The 18470-nt window shown below is 59.0% G+C and overlaps 1 protein-coding gene across 12 annotated transcripts in view; it reads left to right on the plus strand.

Annotated features, from left to right (window-relative positions):
- Positions 1 to 55: 55 nt before the first annotated feature.
- CCDC57 (coiled-coil domain containing 57) overlaps positions 56 to 18470 on the plus strand; it is a 74197-nt gene continuing 55782 nt past the window's right edge. For 3 of the 12 annotated variants that reach the window (XM_032499125.1, XM_032499126.1, XM_032499124.1), the window contains exons 1-6: positions 56 to 540; positions 10055 to 10469; positions 11957 to 12065; positions 16312 to 16413; positions 17712 to 17869; positions 17983 to 18057. In XM_032499125.1, the coding sequence (XP_032355016.1) occupies positions 495 to 540; positions 10055 to 10469; positions 11957 to 12065; positions 16312 to 16413; positions 17712 to 17869; positions 17983 to 18057 (905 nt within the window). In that variant the 5' untranslated portion in view covers positions 56 to 494. Of the gene's footprint in view, positions 541 to 585; positions 902 to 3301; positions 3437 to 6009; positions 6370 to 7745; positions 9640 to 10054; positions 10470 to 11956; positions 12066 to 14533; positions 16027 to 16311; positions 16414 to 17711; positions 17870 to 17982; positions 18058 to 18470 lie in introns of those variants that run through there. The other 9 variants (XM_032499132.1, XM_032499128.1, XM_032499122.1 and 6 more) reach the window with 9 other exon arrangements.

Below are 18470 nucleotides of genomic sequence, written 5' to 3' on the forward strand. Positions count from 1 at the left end.
GCACACCAGGCAACAGTGCCCAGAACGAAAGACCACTCCAGCGTCCTGAGCCCCCAACTCCCCGCAGAGCCTCAGTGCCTGCCTGGCCCTCTGCACCAGTGGAGTCGCCCGGCGCCCCCGTCGTGTCCGCTTCTTCACTGCTGGAGGAGCCACGCGTGACGCAGCATCACTGGCGGCCTCCCGCTTTTGCCCCGCGTCACCTGCGCTCCAGCCCCACGGGCAGCCCGGGCCCCTCCCCTCCTGGGTACAGTCCAGCCCCCGCTCCGTGCAGCCCCCACCCCGTCCGGTCGGAGTCGCCATCACCTTCGGGGCTACGAGACCGGCGGCATCACAGAGCCCGGCTGGGCGAGGGCCCCACCGGCTCCTCCGCACCTGCGCGCGGGCGGAGTGGGAGGGGCCCGGAACCCGGCTCCTCGGGGCTCGTGTTTCCGGCCGACGGGACGCGAGCGCTGCACGGAGCGCGCCCGGACGGCGACCGACGGACTGAGGTCACCATGGCAACGCGGCGGGCCCGGAGGCCGCTCGGGGCGGGCGTTCCGGGTGAGGCGCGGGCGCGGGGGGCGCCGCGGGGCGCGCAGCGCGGGGGGCGCGGCTTGTCACGGGCGTAGTCGCTTTCCTCGGAAAAATCCGAGGCGTCGGAGTCCCGCCAGACGCCGCCGCTCCCGCGGGGACCCGGCCGGGCCGACCCCGCGGGGCTGCGGGGCGCGAGCGGTGTCCGGCCCGCGAGCCCGCCCGAGCCGCGGCTGTTCCCTGCTCGTCTGTTCCCCGCAGCGCCCGCCTCGCCGGCGGGGTGGGGGCCGGAGACGTTCGCGGCGCCGCGCCCTGTCCGAGGGCTCTACGGCCCTCCCAGCGCCGGATGAGGTGGGCGCTGCAGAGCTGCGTTTGCCCAGGCTCCGCGCCGGTGAGGACGGGTTCAAACCCAGGCAGTCCGGTCCAGGGCGATTTTTTTCTTTTAATTAATCGAGACATAAAAAAAGTTGCGAAAGGGGTACGAAGATTTCCTCTGTCCCTTTTGCCGGGATTCCCCCAGATGGTAACCTCTTACGTTACCATGGTTCATTTAGCAAACTGAGGGAATTAACACTCATACAAAACCATGATCTAATACACAGGATTTATTCAGACTCAGCAGTTATCTTACGGATGACTTTACCCTTCTGCAGGGTCCAGTCCAGGACCATCCTTGTTTTCTTATTCTTTAATCTGGAGCAGTTCCTCAGTCGTTCCTTGACTTTTATGAGTCAGTTGTTATGTAGAAGGCTCCTCAGTTTGGGTTTATCTGATGTTCCCTTAGGATTACTTCCAAGTTATGCACTTCTGGTAAGAAAAACCTCACCAGTGAAATTGTGTTTTCTTCTACGCATCTCATTAGGAGACACCTGATGCCAATTTGATGCCGATTTTGGTCGTGTGCTTTAGGTGATGTCTACAAGGTGTCTCCATCACAAATTCCCCATTTTCCTTTCATAAATAATATCTCATGGGGAGATGCTTTGGAACCATGCAAACAACCTTGTTTCTAACCACACTGCCACTAATTTTAGCATCCAGAAGGGAGCATTTTCTGAAACAGTTATGAATGTTGTATTTGCCAAATGAGTTTTTTTTCCATTTCCATTATTTCTTCTGCTTTTATTAGTTGGAATTCTACTGTAAGGAAGAACCTTCCTTTTTTTTCTACTTAATTATTTATGTTGGTACAGACATTTTGATTTTATTTTTATTTCATAGGTTATAATCCATTTCTGTCATCTATTTTGTTGCTCTTTTGCCCAGATTTGGCCATGAGGAGTCCATTTAAGTTGGCTTCTGTGTCCTTTTAGCCTGTCCCCAACATTTTTGGAGCACTTCCTTATTTCCAGATGCATCCTGTGCTTTCCTTGACCTACCCCTGGACTCAGTTATTTCTCTAAGGAGTGTTGGTTCCTTTTAGTTTAGAAGGTTATTTAAGAAATCATAATCTGGGGGAGGTATGTCATTGCTTTTTGTGTTTCTCAGTGGGCAGAGGTAGGGAACATATTTGAATATACCACATAATCCATGCCTATTTCTATACTCATGTATCTGTGTGCATCTTAAAAACTGAGTTTATATTCATACTTCCAGTTCCCATCCATCACCACAGGTTCATTCCACATTACTTTTCCTCTCTCAGTCTGGCTCCTGTTGTCCTCAGTTTGCACAGTCCTCAATTTACTCATCTGCTCAGGCCTAGACTACGTGTAGTGTCAGTATGGCCAGCCCATAGTTCTGTGAAAACCGAATTTATTCACCAGAGCACAATACTTGCCTGCGGTTGTTTTTGTTTCTGCTTTTAGAATATAGAGTCAAAGACTGTTTCACAAAGCTGCTTTAGTGCACTGCGTCTGTTACTCATTTGCAATAAATTTAGTTTCACTTGTTCTGATTATATTTCAGCTTGAGCCCTTGGTTTTGAGTTGTTGTATGTGAAACATTTATGTGGTTCTAAAAGTGAGCAGAGTAACAGCTCTTAACTACAAAATTATTTAACTTCTCTTCCATTTTATCTCTCATTTATTCACTTTATGGGGATCAGGGGGCAGGAGAATTCAGCGGCTGTAAATTCAAAGGAAAAAGAGCACCATGTTCCCCTCATTGTAGTGGTGTCCCTCCCCCCGCAGGTTCCAGGGATGGGATCAGGGTCTGTCTGCTGCTCACCTCTTGTTTCAGGTTCTCCAAGTGGTCGTGGGTGCTATGTGGCAGTCAGTGTAGGACAGGGAAAGGCTTGGGGTCCCAGGCCCGTAACACTCATCCCCCGGAGCCCCTCAAGATGACCTGTACTGAGCGTCGCTCACACGGTCCGTGCTGGGATTCAGACGGTGCCTGCAGTGGGCCCCCTGTTCTGGGTGTGGAGATGAGCCACCTCTGGGCTTCCCTTCTGGGCCCACAACACTGGTTTGTGAATTACGCATACTAAATACATTCACAGAGCAACAACTAGACAGCAGTCCTGCTGAAGTAGATTTGGATCCTCTGCACGGGATTGGCGGCTGAGCGGGGCGCCCAGCGCACCTGGGGCCGCGGTCCGTCAGAGGAAGGTGCAAAGGAAACCCCTGCTCTGGAGGCCTCTGCGCAGCCAGTGTGCCCAAGCGTCTGGGGACTGACTTTTAGCCTTTACAAACGTCCTTCTGTGTAAATTTTGGAGTTTGTAACAGCTTTTGTTTCTTTTAGGTCATACAGCACTTTTCTAAGCCCTTAGCAAGCATTAGTCTAAAATAGTTGCTCCGCGTTCTTGGTCGGCTGGACACAAGGGTGATTATTTCCACTGTCTCATCTGCAGTAGAGGAGCGGAGCCTTCCTCTCGGACTCTAGCGTGTGGCGCTTCGATGATCAGGTCGTCTCGGCGAGGGGTGAGGCTGGCCCGGACAGAGGCGTCCTCTCAGCCTCTTCCTGAGGCCCCACCGGGACGTGATCTGTGAGTAGGTTCACGCAGGGTCTCTCACTACCCAGGAGTGCGACTTCTGAGCCTCCTTCTCACCACTCCCTTTGATCTGAGAAGGCTGGGCCAGCCCGGGTGGGTTCCCGGAGCGAGTGCCCCGGGTGCCCCACGCTCCACTGTGTCGTGTGCGGGGGCGCGTTCAAACTCACTGATGATGGAGGCTGTCAGTCTGGGGCCTCTGCTGCTGTGTCTGTTTGCAGACAAGGAGTTGTTTCCATCTTCCCAAGACCCAGGGATTTCCAAGTGCCTTTCAGACCTGACACATGAACATCTGCCTTAGATTTAAAAAGGAAAAAAAAAAAAGGTTAGAAAACTCAGATTTTACAGGTGAGAAAGTCAGAGTGTTGGCATGGCGTAGCTCAGTCCTGATCCATCCCCGGCTGACCCCGGAACACTGAACGACATGGGCAAAGCTGGTTGACAGTGCTCTGCCTCCTGGAGATTTCCATGGTTTCCCCAAAAGTTCTGTGTGGTCCCTCCTGAAAACTGGGTGCTTGCTGGGGACTTCTGCTGGATGTCAGATTGGATCCAGATTTTGAATCTGTGACATTTAATAAAGGCCAGTTAGTCTCAGCATTGGGGCTTTTAGGGTTTGTGAGATTTTTATGGAAGCAGGGCAGGCTGTCTGTCTGGAAGGACAGGAGCCTGAGCCCTGGGCACATAGCCTTTGTGTGTCAGGGTACAGTGGGGCGGACGTGGTAGAAGCTGGTTTCTCTCTTCGTGGGGGGAGCTGGAGGTCCAGAGGGAGCTGTGGGGGGCGTGGGGGCTCTGTACACTTCGCCAAACAGGTTGGGGTTTATGTTGAAAGGGGCCACAAGCCCCAGGCACAGCACCCTCGGGGCGGCTGTGGGACCGGTGCATTTAAGGGGCGTGCTGGGGGCAGGGCGCCCGGCGGGGACAGGGTGCTGACGGATGGTCCTCGGAGACAGGGGCCTGCTGGCCCCACAGACACAGACGCGGGCACTCCCTCTGTAAAGACTGCAGTGGTGGTTCACAGGCACCCCATCAGAGATCACAGTAGCATCGGCATCACGGAAGGCTGTGTATCTGCCTGAATCCTGCCTTTGCTGTGAGTGTGCACCACCCCGTGGGGCCTGTGTGGGCGTCGGCTCCTGCCGACAAGATGGTGCAGGACCCCAGAACGCACTCATGCAGCGCCACTGCAGTTGGCCGGGTTTGTGTGTGGCTGGGGCTTGGGGGCCAGCCATCAGACGTCCTGTTATCCTGGGTGAGCCTCCAGCCGTGGAGGCCCAGTCGCCTCGTTATTCCACACCGGCCTTGCCCTGAGCTTGGTGGCAGCCTGACCTGCTGGAACCCTGGTTTCCCAGTGGTCCTGGGCGCCCTGCCGCCAGCGCGGGGCCAAGGGCTGAGCAGGATGTGAGCCTCCAAAGGCCTAGCAGAGCGCATCACAGACCCCTTCCCTGTGGGTGGGGCCTCCCTGACCCGGGCCCCAGCAGCCCTGGGCCCCAGCCGCTCTGGTCACATGGGAGCTGCCTCCTCGGCGCCCTCTGCATCCCAGCAGGGGTGCCGGCCTGTCGGTGCAGGGGAGACAGCACCTGGCGCGCAGTGAAGTGCTGAGTAAACACTTGTTAAGTGAATGAATGAATGGGTTTAAGGAAGTTTGCTGTGCCCGGGGGAATTTACATGGCCCTGTTTTTCTGGCCGCAGTGACGTCACACTAGATGAAGTGGCAGCAGATGTCTGCTGTGTCCTTCACTGTGCTGGGGCGGGGGGGGCAGGACTGAGTGAGGTGACTGCAGGGCATCCCCGGGGAGTCCCCTTAGCTGTCTTTTTGGGGGAAATGCCACGCAACTGACTGAACTTGAAGCCGATAACCCTAATTTTTACTGAATTCAAAACTTGTTAAAGTAAATGTCCTTAGTTTTCCTGTAATTCATCGATACATCCATTCACACACCTGAAGAGCGAGGTGTCATAGATCAAGAGTGACTGAAGCCGAAGGGCTGCCGGCCAGAGCGCGTGGGTATTTTGGAGCCAGAGAAACCACAGTCGGGGCAGCTGAGGTGGCCGGCGCTCTGTCGGGGAGCCTCCCGGGGCTGAGTGGTGGGCTCTGAAGGCGGTGCGTATGGAAGCCAAGGCCGAGGCTTCGGTGGGGGGAGGGGAGGGGAAGGAGGGGCCGGGGTGGCGGGCAGAGAAGCCCGCCTGCCTCGCCTGCTCCTCTGCTGGAGCCCTGGAGCTCACGCTGTGTTGGCCTGTGGTAGTTTCTCCGTTTAGCTGCTTAGTGCTGAGCAGCTCCTGTGTCCTGGAGCTCGAGGACGTGCTGGGAGGAAGGAGACTCAAGCAGTAAGCCACCCCCCGGGAACTGGAGTCCGGTGGTGGCTGCTCGGTTCGGGAAGGAAGGTTAGGGGGAGTTCCTGGAGGGACCCTCGAGGTGGTCTAGTGACAGAAGGGGCCTGCATGCCGGTTGGGAGGAGCATTCCAGGCGGGGGCGGCTGGGTCGCAGACGGACAGCGTGGCGGCCCAGGCCCAGGTGTTGCAGTGGACAGAGGGGCAGGAAGCCCGGGGTGGGGGAAGGGTTTTTTTTTGAAGATCCCTTTGTTGGCCATAGAAGGGCAAGGGCGGAGCAGAGGGGCCAGCTGAGGCCCCCAGATGGCCCCTTCCCATCACCAGTTGCAAGTCCAGGTTGTCGCCTGTCTCTGCCCAAGTGCTGTAAATCAAGGCCCCCCCCCACACACACCAACTCTCCTCCGTTCAGAGCCGCTGGCGCAGCTCCCAGCATTCAGGAGAGCGCTTTCCCTGCTGGATCACTAGGTTATTTCCCGTGGATATGACCCAGAGCCACCAGAGGGAGGAGCAACGCAGGCCCCGTGCTCGCCAGCCCGCAGCCCGGGCCTCTGCAGACCTGGGAGTTCAGGGGTCTCTGGACGCTTCTGAAGCCTTGCAGAATGGTTAGTCAAACCCATCCAGCTGCCTTCACTAATCAGGGTCGTGTGAGACTGGCCTGCCCCCAGGCTGCAGGCCACCTAAACCGTACGGGGTTTGCCTGGCTGGTTCCCAGGGGCTTGGAGGCACCTGCATCTGCTTCCAGCCGAGCCAGTTAACATTGGGTGGGCCATGGACCCTCCCACTGGGCTCCAAGGAGGGGGATTGGCTGCTTGGTGACCTTTTCACATTGGAGGGTCTGAGACACCACCCTCAAAACATGCAGAAGCCTGGACAAGTCTGCGCAGAGCGGTTACCACGCCTTTTCCCAGTTACCTTTCCTCGCGCCCCCGTCTCGGACGCCCTGCTTCTTTAGTCCTGATCCTACAAATACCCGAGCCCCTTGCCTCCAGGGAGGTGGGACTTGAGATCCATTCTCCTTGCTTGGCTGCAGACCTCCGGGGCTCAGCAGTTTGGCTTGCTGTGCGGGAGCAGAACGAACCTGTTAGGTAACACTTGGTGGTAAGTCAGAGAGACCTGCTGCCCGAGGCTCGCTGGCCCCTTGCCGGAGCAGGGGGCCTATGGATGGTCTGAACAGCTGGCTGGTCCGTTTGTTCCAGGGACCGTCCCCCACATTTCCCCAGCCGGGTGCCGCCAACCTTTGGCCCTTAGTTTCATTTTGCAGCAAAGAAATGGGTCTTGGGGTTTGGGAGATATCTTAGGTGAGTGATCTTGTTAAAGAAATGCCCCTCTGCTAGATTGGCAGTCCTGTCCAGATCGTGGGTTGGAGGCCCACCTGGCAGGATCTGGGCAGTCCTGACCAGATCACACAGGCGTGGTTGATTAAACTGTCGGCTATCGGTGATTGATTCAGCCTCCAGCTCCTCCCCTCCCCCTGAAAGGTGGGCAGTGGGGTTGAAGGTTCCAACCCTCTAACCACGTGGTTGGGTCCCCTGGCAATAGCCCCTATCCTGGGTCATCCAGGATCTTTCCAGAACCACCACATTAACAGAAACTCGGGTGTGGTTGGAAGAGGTTTGTTACCAGTACGAGGAGACACCCTTTCACCGGGAGTCATTTCAAAGCCAGAGATAACTACAGAAGCCCCGTAGCTGCTGCCACTGAGGAAGGTTTCAGGAGCTTCGGGCTGGCAGCCGTGGCTGAAGGGCAGTGTGGCATCTCCCACTGTCACAGCACACGGGGCCCTGCGGGCTCCCCCCACCCTCTCAGCCTCGGTGCCCGTGGCCCCTCCTCCGGGACGTTCGCCCCCTCTCCGGTGCAGTCGCCCCAGACGGACTGGGCTGCAAGTGCGTGCCCCCCGCCCGAGCAGGCCTGCGGCCCGGGGACACAGAGAAGAGCTGTGGGCAGGTGCTTGTGCCGGGTGAGCTCGGGGTGGGCCCCTGAGGACTGGGGCTGCAGGGACCAGCCTCGAGACGCAAGAGCCCTGTCACGGGTGCTGACGGCGGCTTCCCCTGCACGGGGCCCTCTGCCCTCCCGCTGCTTTCGCACAAGGACCCTGTGGCCTGCCAGCCCCACGTGCTAACTGGCTGGCCCTGCGCGGAGAGAGCCTGTCAGGCCCTGCCCTGCACAGCTCGTTGCCCTTAAAGCAAAGCTACACGAGGAGTTCATGTGGCTCTAAGTGCAGTGGCTTCGCCCGAGGAGCCGCCTGCCGGTTTCCTTGCGGAGGGTGCATGCCCTGCGGCAGCTCGGTTTCCGGGCGCCCCACGCCCCAGCGGGCCCTCCGCCCTAGGCGCCTCGAAGGCCCAGTCCTGCTGCTGGTCAGGGCCCGCCTTCTCATCGTCCTCTCTGCGTGCTGAGCACTGCTGTGCTGCACTCAGAGGCGACGAGTGTCAAAAGCTTGTTTCGTGTTTCCAGTGCGTACGTAACACACGCCTTCTCCCGGAAAACATACGCTGTTGTTTAGTCCTGACGGAATATTTTGAGATTCTCCGAATTCTAGCCCAGACCTTTCTGACAATTTCTCCTTTACTTGTTGTTGTTGTGGTGGTTGTTACCAAGATCTTAACAGTAATAGTTTTGGTTACACAGATAACCTTCTGGTGGGGTGTGCGCGTGTTTTCCCCTTTCTCCAGGGCTTTGTGTGCTCTGCTGTTGGTGAGCACCTTAGGCAGGGCCTGGTGTTCAAGCTCGTACACTGAGCAAGGACTTGGTTGTCTGTGGACAAGGGTGCTGGTGGCAGCAGCTCCGAGTAGAGGACTGACTTGAGGTCCCACAAAGAGTTCAGTCACCATAAATCTGATGCCATCAAAGCGTTGTGTAAAATGAAGAAATTGTCTGTTTGTTACGTCCACTGGGCTCTAGAAAGCAATGTTTCATTGTAGAGCTGTTGTTGGTATTTGTCGTCAGTGATCTCAGGAGTGAAATGGTCTTCATGTCTCTAAAGAGTAGTGTTCTTCCTGATTTAGAGAGTGTTTGCAGGCTTAAGCATTCCAGAGTTAGTGTTTAAAAGGAAGAAAAGAAAAACCCCTCAGGCTGTCCTGTTCCGTCTGCATTTGTCTGTGGACATTTGCTTTGCATTGACCAAGGGGGACCAGTATGGATGCTGCTAGTGTCCGCTCAGGAGGGGGCTGCGTGGAACCTCTACAATGTGCAGGGCGTCTTCAGAGGCCCTGACATCTTGCTCCTGTTAGAGATCTCGGTCGGCCCGGAGGGCTTCCGTGACTGCTGACCCTGTGAGTTGAGAGGACCTGGTACAGGGTGTGTGTCTCTTCTTGAAAAAGACCTACTTAAAATTAATCAGACATTTTAGATCCTTTGGGGACAAAGATACACAAAAGCCACTGCCAGACGCCGGCCTCAGACCCCACGCGGCCCTCCGGGAACGCGTTCAGAGCAGGTATTGTTCACACGCCACCCTCTGCCTGGAGATGCCAGCCTGAACACCCTCTGGGCTGTTGCGTCGCAGGCGGGGCCTGACCCATGGCCTGGGCCCATCGCAAAGGTCAGGCCTGGGAGAACCCCCCAAGTGGTCTTACGCTTCCAAATCCACTCCTCCTCTGCCAGGTGACAGAATGGGGCCTGTCATGGGGGTGCCCTGCTGGGGAGCAACCATCAGCAGCCCCGCCCCTGGGGACCAGCCTCGGCAGATGCAGGGGAACAGGTCTTGAGACACTTGTTGAGAATTTGATAAAGTTTTATGCTGTTGAATCTAACTTAAATTAGAGTTGTGTGTTATATATCTCTGTGTTTTTAGTTTCGTTTTTCCTAGGACGTTATTGTGTTTTACGAAAGTATCCATCCACGATGGTCAGGAGCAAAGGCGCCTGCTCCTGGGGGTGAGCCTCCCAGGGCAGCTCCGGGGGTGAGCGAGGGGCGGGACAGGGCAGCGGCCTTGGGTGTTATTTGCAAAATGGAGAGATCTTTGGGAAACCATTTGAAAGAGCCTAGCTCTCGTTGTTGAGCAAACACCGTCTCCTGTCTTTCCTTCCTCTCTTCCCTCTGTGATCCTGTACTGACTGCCCTGTTCCCTCTGCCTTTGGGTCTGGGCCTGGTGTGCCCCTGGCCTGCTGGGCCCTCGGGTGCTGCCTGTGACTCTCCAGAACTCAGGCTGTGACCAGACGGCTGGTACCCCGCCCAGAGCACCCTCCTGCTTCCGTGACAGTGGTCACCTAGATGGGGACCTGTAGTGGGCATCGTGGGAAGATAGCCTCCCTCCCGGTGAACCTGATGCCTGTCTTCTCTTTGCTGTAGCTGCCGAAATGCGACCCCCGCCCTCGGAACAGGCCCTGGACGCCCTACTGGCTCACAAGGAGGAGGAGTGGAGGGCGCTGCAGGCCCACCGCTCCCAGATGCAGGAGGCGGCCCTGCAGGACGCGCAGAGCCGGCTGGAGGAGGCGCAGGGGAGGCTGCAGCGCCTGCAGGAGGACTTTGTCTACAACCTGCAGGTGCTGGACGAGCGGGACCGGGAGCTGGAGCGCTACGATGCTGCCTTCGCCCAGGCCCGCGGGCTGGAGGAGGCCAGGCAGGCTGAGGCGAGCCAGCTCAAGATCGAGGTAGCCAAGCTGAGACGGGCACTCGCCAGCGAGGCCCAGCGGCTCAGGGACCTGCAGCAGCAGTACCAGCGGAAGCTGCAGGAGCACCACCTGGAGCTGGAGCGGACCCACAGGTGAGTCGGGCGCCGCTCCCCGGCCTGCGCACCGCCCCAGCTTGTGGCCCGAAGGCCGGCGAGCCCACACCTGGGTGTCTCTCTGGGTCCTGGTGCAACTGAAGTTCGTGGAGATGGATTTAAGTATTTGTATTTTCCCATAAATTTCAGATCTATATCATTTTCACAAAACATGTATGAGTTTATTACTTTAATGATGTGAATATGTATTAAATTTGAAAGTGAGTGAGCTGACTTGAGGCTCTGCTCAGGGTAAGAAAGAAGACAGGCCTCACCTACGGGATCTGCTGCTGCCTTCCCCTGACTTCAGGACGCGTGTTCCTGGTACCATGTTCCCGAGTGGGGCCACCTTTGCTGCAAGCCCCTGACCTGTAACAACGCAGGGTCCCTGCAGTGGACACTCCTGTCCCAGGAGCCATGGTCCTCAGGGAGGCTCGAGATGCTCCTGGCTCCCCTGCAGGCTCCTGGTCCCTGTGGGAAGTGTCATTTATCTAAGTGGTGTGGCTTGGCCCTCCACCAGGCTCCAGGAAAGCGCTCGAGTCCAACCCAGGTCAGCCGGTCCTGAGTGGAGCGGGGCCGGTTCCCAGCTGCTGGGGTCCGGGCCATCCCGCCCACATTGTCCAGGCACGTGGGGCGCATGGGGAGGATCAGAGGCAGGTGTGGTTGATGCTGTGACCTGTACAGCCGCGTCGCCATCCATGGGGACTGCTTTCTCCCTCTTGGCCGTTGGAGCGGTTTCAGTGTTCTTCAGGTGCTTTACATTATTCCGAGAAGTGCCTCCTGGAGTATTTTACTCATTCTATTCCAGCAAATTTGGGGCATTTTCAAGCATTATTTCTTCACATGAGTTTCTATCTCCAGGCTCTGTTTTGTGCTGTTTCGGGGTCCCAGTGACGGCGATGTGAATGCTTGCTCTTTTGTTGCCCCTCAGATCCCTGAGGCGCTGTTCATTTTTTCTCAGCCTGTGTCTTCCTGTGGTTCAAGTCGGGTGACTTCTGCTGCCCTGTCTTCAGGCTCCATGACTCTCCCCTCCGCTGTTTCCTCTGCCGCTGAGCCCGCCCAGCGTGTGCTCTGTTTTGGTTTTGTACTTCTCAGCTCTCACATTTCCATTTGATTCTTTGTTATATTTTCTCTTGGCTCAGAGTCCTGTTTCCCATGTGTCTCATGTGTGTGAAATTGCTTGCTGAAGCGCTTCTCTGGTGGCTGCCCTCAAGCCCTGTGAGGATCCCAGCATCTGTGTCATCGTCACTGGCAGCGGCTGATGGTCTGTTCTCATTCACGTGGAGACTTTCCTGGTCCTTGTCCGCCCGGTGACTTTGATTGTATCCTAGGCACTTTGGGAATCCTGTTGTGAGACTCCGGATCCTGTGTCATGTTCTCGTTTGCAGGAGTCACCCGTCACCTCATGTCTGCAGCGATGGCCTGGCAACTGTGTAGTCTGGAGAATGTTGAGTGTGACTCTTCTTAATGCTGCGTTTTCCACGTAGTGACAAGAATGGTGAGATGGACCAGCAGCGGGAGCTGTACGAAAACCTCAAGTGGAAGCTGGAGCGGAAGCTCCAGGAGCTCGACGGCGAACTTGCTCTGCAGCGGCAGGTAGGGTGCGGGGCCTTGTCCCTTCTCAGGTGCCCGCCCGCTGGCCCTGAAACCAGAGTTGTGCCAGGTGAAGGTGGGCACCTGTGGTGTCCTGGGATCACAGCAGATTTCCGCTTGGTGCTGACCTGTAGGGAAATGCGATGGGGTGTCGGAATCTTCCTCAGTGGTGACCCCCTCCAGGGTTCCTTTCCTCCCTTACTTGTTTTAGAAAGAAGTATTATGAAGCTACAGTTATTTACTGTAGCAAAGAGCTGGGAACTCAAATTGCAATCACTCTATTTCTTTCAACAAAATAATAAATAATCATAAGTTTAAATATAGATCTGTCAACTGATGGTGACACTTAAACCTGTCACCAGAATTTCTCCTTGGTGTCATTGAAACTCAGCCTGCGCCTCCAAGGGACTGCGCCATGCTGGCTTTGGTGAAGGGCGTCCCTCACATCACGGCTGACGTCCACGTCTGGCAGAGCTGTGTGTTTGCAGGGGATGGGCCCCTGGCCCCCCCTCCTGCAGGGCTGCCCGAGCGCTCGCCACAGCAGGGGCCGGTGCGCGTGGACTCTGCCTGCACGGAGCTCCTCGGGCACGTGTGAGTGTATCTGCTCAGCACGACACACTCAGGTTGGATCCACGTCTGACAGGCGGGGCTGAGGTCCAGGGATGTTAAGTGACCTGCCCAAGGTGCCCCGGGAGAAGCCGCAGAACCGTAACTTGACTCCAAGACATCTCTGGCGGGTGAACTCTCGGGCCCCAGGGCAACCGCTCACGTCTTATTTTTAGACTTGTGTCTGTGATGCTGGAGAGGGAGCTGGTCTGGGGCTGGCCCCCACTTCTTCCTGGAGCGATGCTGGGTTGGCCGCCGAACTCGGAGCTTGCCCCCATCTCCCCGTGGGGACCTGCCTGTGCTGGCGTTGCTCCAGGCCCCAGGGTCGGCAGTTCTCGAGGACAGACCTGTGCCAGTGGTTTCGGTGGCCAGGACAGGGCAGCATCCCAAGAGGGTCGGCTCCAGTGGGGGCGGAAAGGCACCTGAGGGCCCCCAGGTCCCTCCAGCCGCGCTCACGCATGCTGATACCTGCCAGCCACGGCCCTGGCCTTCCGGCCCCTCTGGAAGCTCCAGTCCGCTGCCCGAGCCACCTCTGTTGCTCAGAGCGTCCTTCTGTGCTCTTGAAATTCCCTGCAGGGGACTTTCTCTTGGAGTTCTCAGGGACCAAAGAACTTTGTGTGTTAGGGGCTAACTTGGAAACAGCTGGAGGTCACTGGGGCCTGAGCTGGGCAACCAAGAAAGAGCAGCTGGGACCGTCCGAGGCATGAGGAGGCTTCCTCAGGTGACGCTAGAGCCCCTTCCAAAGAAGGGGTGTCAGGAAGGCTGTGGGCAGTGGGGTCCGTCCCAGGCGGCAGGGCGGGCAGGGCCCTTGGAGGCACCGGGCCCCTGGGGCAGTGGGGGGGAGGGTCGCCGGGCTGGGTCTCAGGGTGTCTCCCCAGCCTGTCCACCCATGAGGGCCCCGCAGGCGTGGGCGTTTACCAGCCGTGCGCCTGGAAGGAAGGAGCCTGGACGTCCGTCCCTCCGGCCGTGGGCTCTGTGCAGGGCCGTGCAGCTTGTCTAGTGCGGTTCCGGGACAGCCGGGCCTTGCCGGGCTCGGGGTGCCGCGCGCCGTCCGCTCCGCGGCAGCCCTCACGCCTTCAAAAAAGAAACACAAGACAACAGGAACTGAGTTAGTCTGTGTGGTGTTGATGGTGTCTGCTGGTTGTGGACGGTGGACTTGAGGAAGGGTCTTCACTGTCGGTCAGCAGTCACAGGACCAGAAGCCACTGGAGGAGAAGCAGAATGGTTCACTGACTCACTCACTCATTTGACAAGCAGTTTCTGTCAGGCGCCCTCCTGGGCCGTGGCATTAGGGCTGCCCTGGGAGCGCACTGGCCTTTGGGACTGCATGGACGCCTGAACCACAGTCTGGCTGGAGCTCACCTCCCCTGCGTAACCGTGAGGAGGGGCGCCCTGTGGAGAGGCCTTGTGAGCCCGAGTCTGCGGGTGGCGAGGGTGTGCAGAGGGCGGCAGGTGCCCGCGCATCCAGGGTGTCTCTGGGCCAGGGCTCCGGTTCAAGGGGCTGACGTGGGGTGGTGTAGGCCTCCCAGCCCTTGGGAGGATGGCCTTTGCTCCAAGTGAGGTGAGGATGCCTTGGAGGCTCATGAGGTTTTGAAAGGTCACCTGCTGTTGGACTGGGGACAGACCATGCAGCCAGGGAAGCAGGGGACGGCGAGGGGGCTGCTGCAGCCCCAGTGGGAGGCAGGGGCTTGACCACTGGCCTGGCCAGGCCAGCGGACACACTGGTCTCTCAGGCGGTGTGAGCGGCGGGCTCGAGGACACCCCGGGGGGCCAGCTTGCCATGTGTGGAGCTGGGCCATGGGGGGAGGGTGGGGGGACGCCTGGGGAGCTGCTGGGGAGGTGGCTCCTGGGCTCCCGCGGGTGTGTTGGGAGATCGGGTCACAGGGTGCGTCCCCACAGGGTGAGTGGAGACAGGGGCTATCGAGCTGAGCCCCGCACGCGAGGACAGGAAGGTTTAGGGGCGTTGCACAGGGCGGGGGTTGCTGGGGGGAGGGGAGACCGGAGCTGCGTGTCCCCAGGTAGGGAGGGGCGGAGTGGGCCTGGACGCCGCAGGGCGAAGCGCGGTCGGGCTTTCGTTGCCGAGGGCTCCCTGCCCCCTGGCGGCCACCACCTATAGACCCTGGAGCGGAAACCAAACGCTTGCTTGTTTTGTAAAGTGTGGGGGGAGTGAATCTCCACGATTTTCACTGTCTGACCCCCGTAAGGGTTACTCGTATGGCCCCTCACACTTCACCCTGCTTCTCGGAGGATAAGGAATGTGCAATGTATGTGTTCAGTTGTCCTTGAGCACAGAATCTCTGCAGCCCCTTCGACCCTTGGAGACGGGGAGAGAGCCCGCCGCGTGTGTCCCAGGAGGAGGCGGGCGCGCTCCGCTGGGCCTCGCCTCCCCCAGACCCCGCCTTCTGGTGACTGAGTCTGTCCAGTCCCCTTTGAAGCAGGGGCCCCAGTACTTGGGCAGAAATCTCGAATCCTGCTGATGTGCTGTGCTTTCCGCGCGCTGGGCGGGGCCCTGGGTTGTCTCTGAGCCTGTCCCCACCAGCCCCTCTATGGATGGCTTCCCGCACTGGCCACTGCCTCGCAGGCAGGTGTGGCTGTCACCTGTGCCCTGCTGCAGCCACAAGTGCCAGGTCAAGTCGCTGTTTCATTGAGACTCTGTCTTTCACCGTGAGTCCTGCGTCTCCATCCTTCATGTGTGGACCTGGCTGAGGAACAAGCCTACCCAGACCTCCAGTCCCAGGGCCGCGTCAACCACACACGACTCCTGCTCCGGCACCACTGGGAACAGGAACTGGGAGAACCCACAGCAGTGATGGGAGCGAGAGAAAGGCCTCGGCCTGTGGATGCCTGAGCTTCTGCCTCCCCCGGAAGTGGGCGGGGGCTGTGGGCCTGCAGACCCCGAGAGCTTAGGACTCAGGGCGCCAGGGGCTCCCACGTGCAGGACGTGAGGTGGCAGTCTGTGTTTGGGGCAGTGACCCCCACCCCACCCCGCCCCATGTGCGGATGAAGGACTCAGAAGCCGGGAGCCCCTTCCTCAGACAGGAGCTTGGCAGTTTTCCTTCAAGAAATGGAATTACCTTCCCAGGGCAAAGGAAGGCCGCCATGTGGGCCCTGGTGTCTGCAGCGCAGATCTGACATTAGAGGGTCAGCGCCCTCGGGCAGCTCTGAAGAGCCAGCCTTGCTGAGCTGTGATTTACCTGCAGTCTGCACACCCGTTGTAAGTGTCCGTTCGACAAGTGCTCGCCGTGTGACAACCAGGACAGGACTTCCCTGTTGCCCAGGGTCCCCCGTGCCTCTTCGCAGGCAGGGAGCACCCCCCAGCCCGGCCACCGGCCATCTGCTCTCTGCTGCCTGCGGGGAGGTGGGTCTCTCTGAGCCGCGTGTGTGTGTGTGTGTGTGGTGAGCCTCACGGCAGTGCTCTTTCTGGTCCGGCTGCACTCCTCACATCCCCGAGGCTCTTCCCCGAGGCTATTCGTGTCGTGTGGTCCGGAGCTGGTTCCTTCCCGCCAGTGCTGCCGTTCCCCGGTGCACATCCCAGACTCGCGGGTTGCTTCCAGTTTGGGACCTCCCTCTGGGTTGCGACCAGGGGCGGGGTTTCTGGCTGTAAACCACGTGCCCCTTTCTCCACCGGCCGTCTTGGTTCCAGGAGCTGCTGCAGGAGTTTGCGTCAGAAATGCGGAAGCGGGAGCACGAGTTCCGCCTGCAGGCCGACAGCATGAGCAGCGCGGTGCTGGCGCAGGAGCTCAAGGTAGCGGGCGCCCTCGGGCCGTGGTGGCGTCTGCGTCTGCGGGGAGGCGGCCTGCGAGTTAGGGTTCACGCGAAGGCCTGCTCCTTCCTGCGTGGGCCGGGGTCTTTGCATGTGGAGCCGGGGTGACGTGTGGGGGACACACTTGCCACTCTGCCCGCCAGGAGGGCACTGGTGCCACCCGTCTGCAGCCAGTTAGCCCAACCTTGGGAGGGTGCCTCCCCGGGAAAAACCGCCCCTCTGATCCCAGCTGATGCCTGGGACCCTGCAAAGCCTGTCCGTAGCCTGTGTCCTCCCGTGACGCCCCTAATGGGCCTGTGAGGAGGTGCCACTGGTCCTGGAGGAGTGACATGGGAGGGCCTCCTGGTTTCTCAGTTGGTGCTCGGGCTGTGGTGCCAGCTGCCTCTCCTTGAACACGGCTCTAGAGCCCTGCCTGGGCTCCCGTGAGGAACATGTAGGCCTGACCTTTGGCCCTGAGACAGGGCCCGGCCTCAAGGGGAAGGGGGACCTGTGCAGAAGGATGGGGAGTGGCGGTGACACTTGCTGGGCCCTGCTGGCCCCAGCTGGTTACACCTGGCAGCATCCAGCCAGATGTTTGCAAGCTAGACACTCAGCCCTAGTGGTCAGCAAGGGCCCCTCCGCCAGGCCACCTGAATCCCCCCTAGGGGGGCTGCTCCCCCAACCCCGACCCCAGGGCCAGCAGGACCTTGAGGCTGGGGCTGCCCCACAGTGCCCCCTTGAGGCCACTTCGGGGACTACTGACCACCACAGCCTAGGGCGCCCTTTCAGAGGAGGGAGGAGTGGCCGGGCCCCCCATCCGCTCTGGGTCGGCTTCGGTGCCCTGAGCACTGCCCCTCGAGGGCATCACTGCCGACCCAGGAGGGCTGACTTGGCGCTGCGGCCTGTGTTCCCGGGCGACAGAGGCCCAGAGCAGCGGCTGGGGTGTGAGCTGCGTTCTTCCAGCCTCACCTGTAGGTGTGGGCTGGTGTTTGCGTGAACCTTGGACGCCCAGGGGCTTGCACGCCCTGTTATTCTGCGCGGCCACGGGAGTCCGAGTCCGGTCTCACTGCTTTATTGCTGCTTGTTTTTTTTAACTGGAGCACAGTCGCTTACAACGTGTCGGTTTCTGGTGTGCAGCGCAGTGTCCCAGTCGTGCACATACAGACATACCTTCGTCTTCAGGTCTTACTGCTCCTTGAATCACAGCTCTTATTCTCTCAGTCCTGGTGAGACGGTAAAGCTTACTTCTGACGGCTCCGCTTGGACCACTTACGTCTGGCTGAACTCTTTCCCTCTCAAAGGTTAAACTGTTGAACAAAGAGCTCGCGGCCCTGAGAGAGGCCGGCGCGAAGGCCGCGGAGTCCCTGCTGGGAGCTGAGGCGGCCAACTCGGGGCTGGAGGAGCAGCTGCGGCGCAGAGACTGGGCGCTCAGGGACCTGGCCGCTGTGAAGGACGCCCGGTGCGCAGCCCGCCCGGGCTGGGGGCCGTGTGGTGTGGTCTGGACGCTGGCCCGCTTTGCTCCAGGCCGGCTTAGCCGCTCTCGGCTTTCCCCTAACGCTGGACTCTTTTCAGGATAAAAGAGCTGGAGGGTGAACTTCACTCTGTGCAGCTTACCAGGAGAAGAGAAGAGGAGGCGCTGAGGAGGAAGTGAGTCTCTGTGGCGCCCGCTTCGGCCTGGGGAAAACACCCCCGGTTCGCCTCGGCGGCAGGGCCCAGCCTTTCTGCGGAGCCACTGCTGGATCAGGCCTGCTCCCTGGGAGTGTGCCTCCACCTTCCAGCTCAGATGAGCCTGCTTGTGTGTGTGTAGAGGGGGACGCCACCTCCCTGAGGGTCACAGAAGATGCCTTGTGAGTGAATCAGGGAAGCCCCCTGGGCTAAGAGCGTTCAGTGCCAATGTTCTCCTGTGTTGCAGCAGGGCCTCTAGGGCAGGGGTGCACACAGGCGCCTGTCCCCCGTGCACGGTGTGGTCAGCACAGCCGCTTGCAGCCCGTGCAGCATTGTTCACGGAGCCACGGCGGCCAGGGGCCTGCGCCCCTTGGCACGAGGAGGGCGCTTCCGCC

Source organism: Camelus ferus, chromosome 16 (assembly GCF_009834535.1).
Source record: "Camelus ferus isolate YT-003-E chromosome 16, BCGSAC_Cfer_1.0, whole genome shotgun sequence".
NCBI lineage: Eukaryota > Metazoa > Chordata > Mammalia > Artiodactyla > Camelidae > Camelus > Camelus ferus.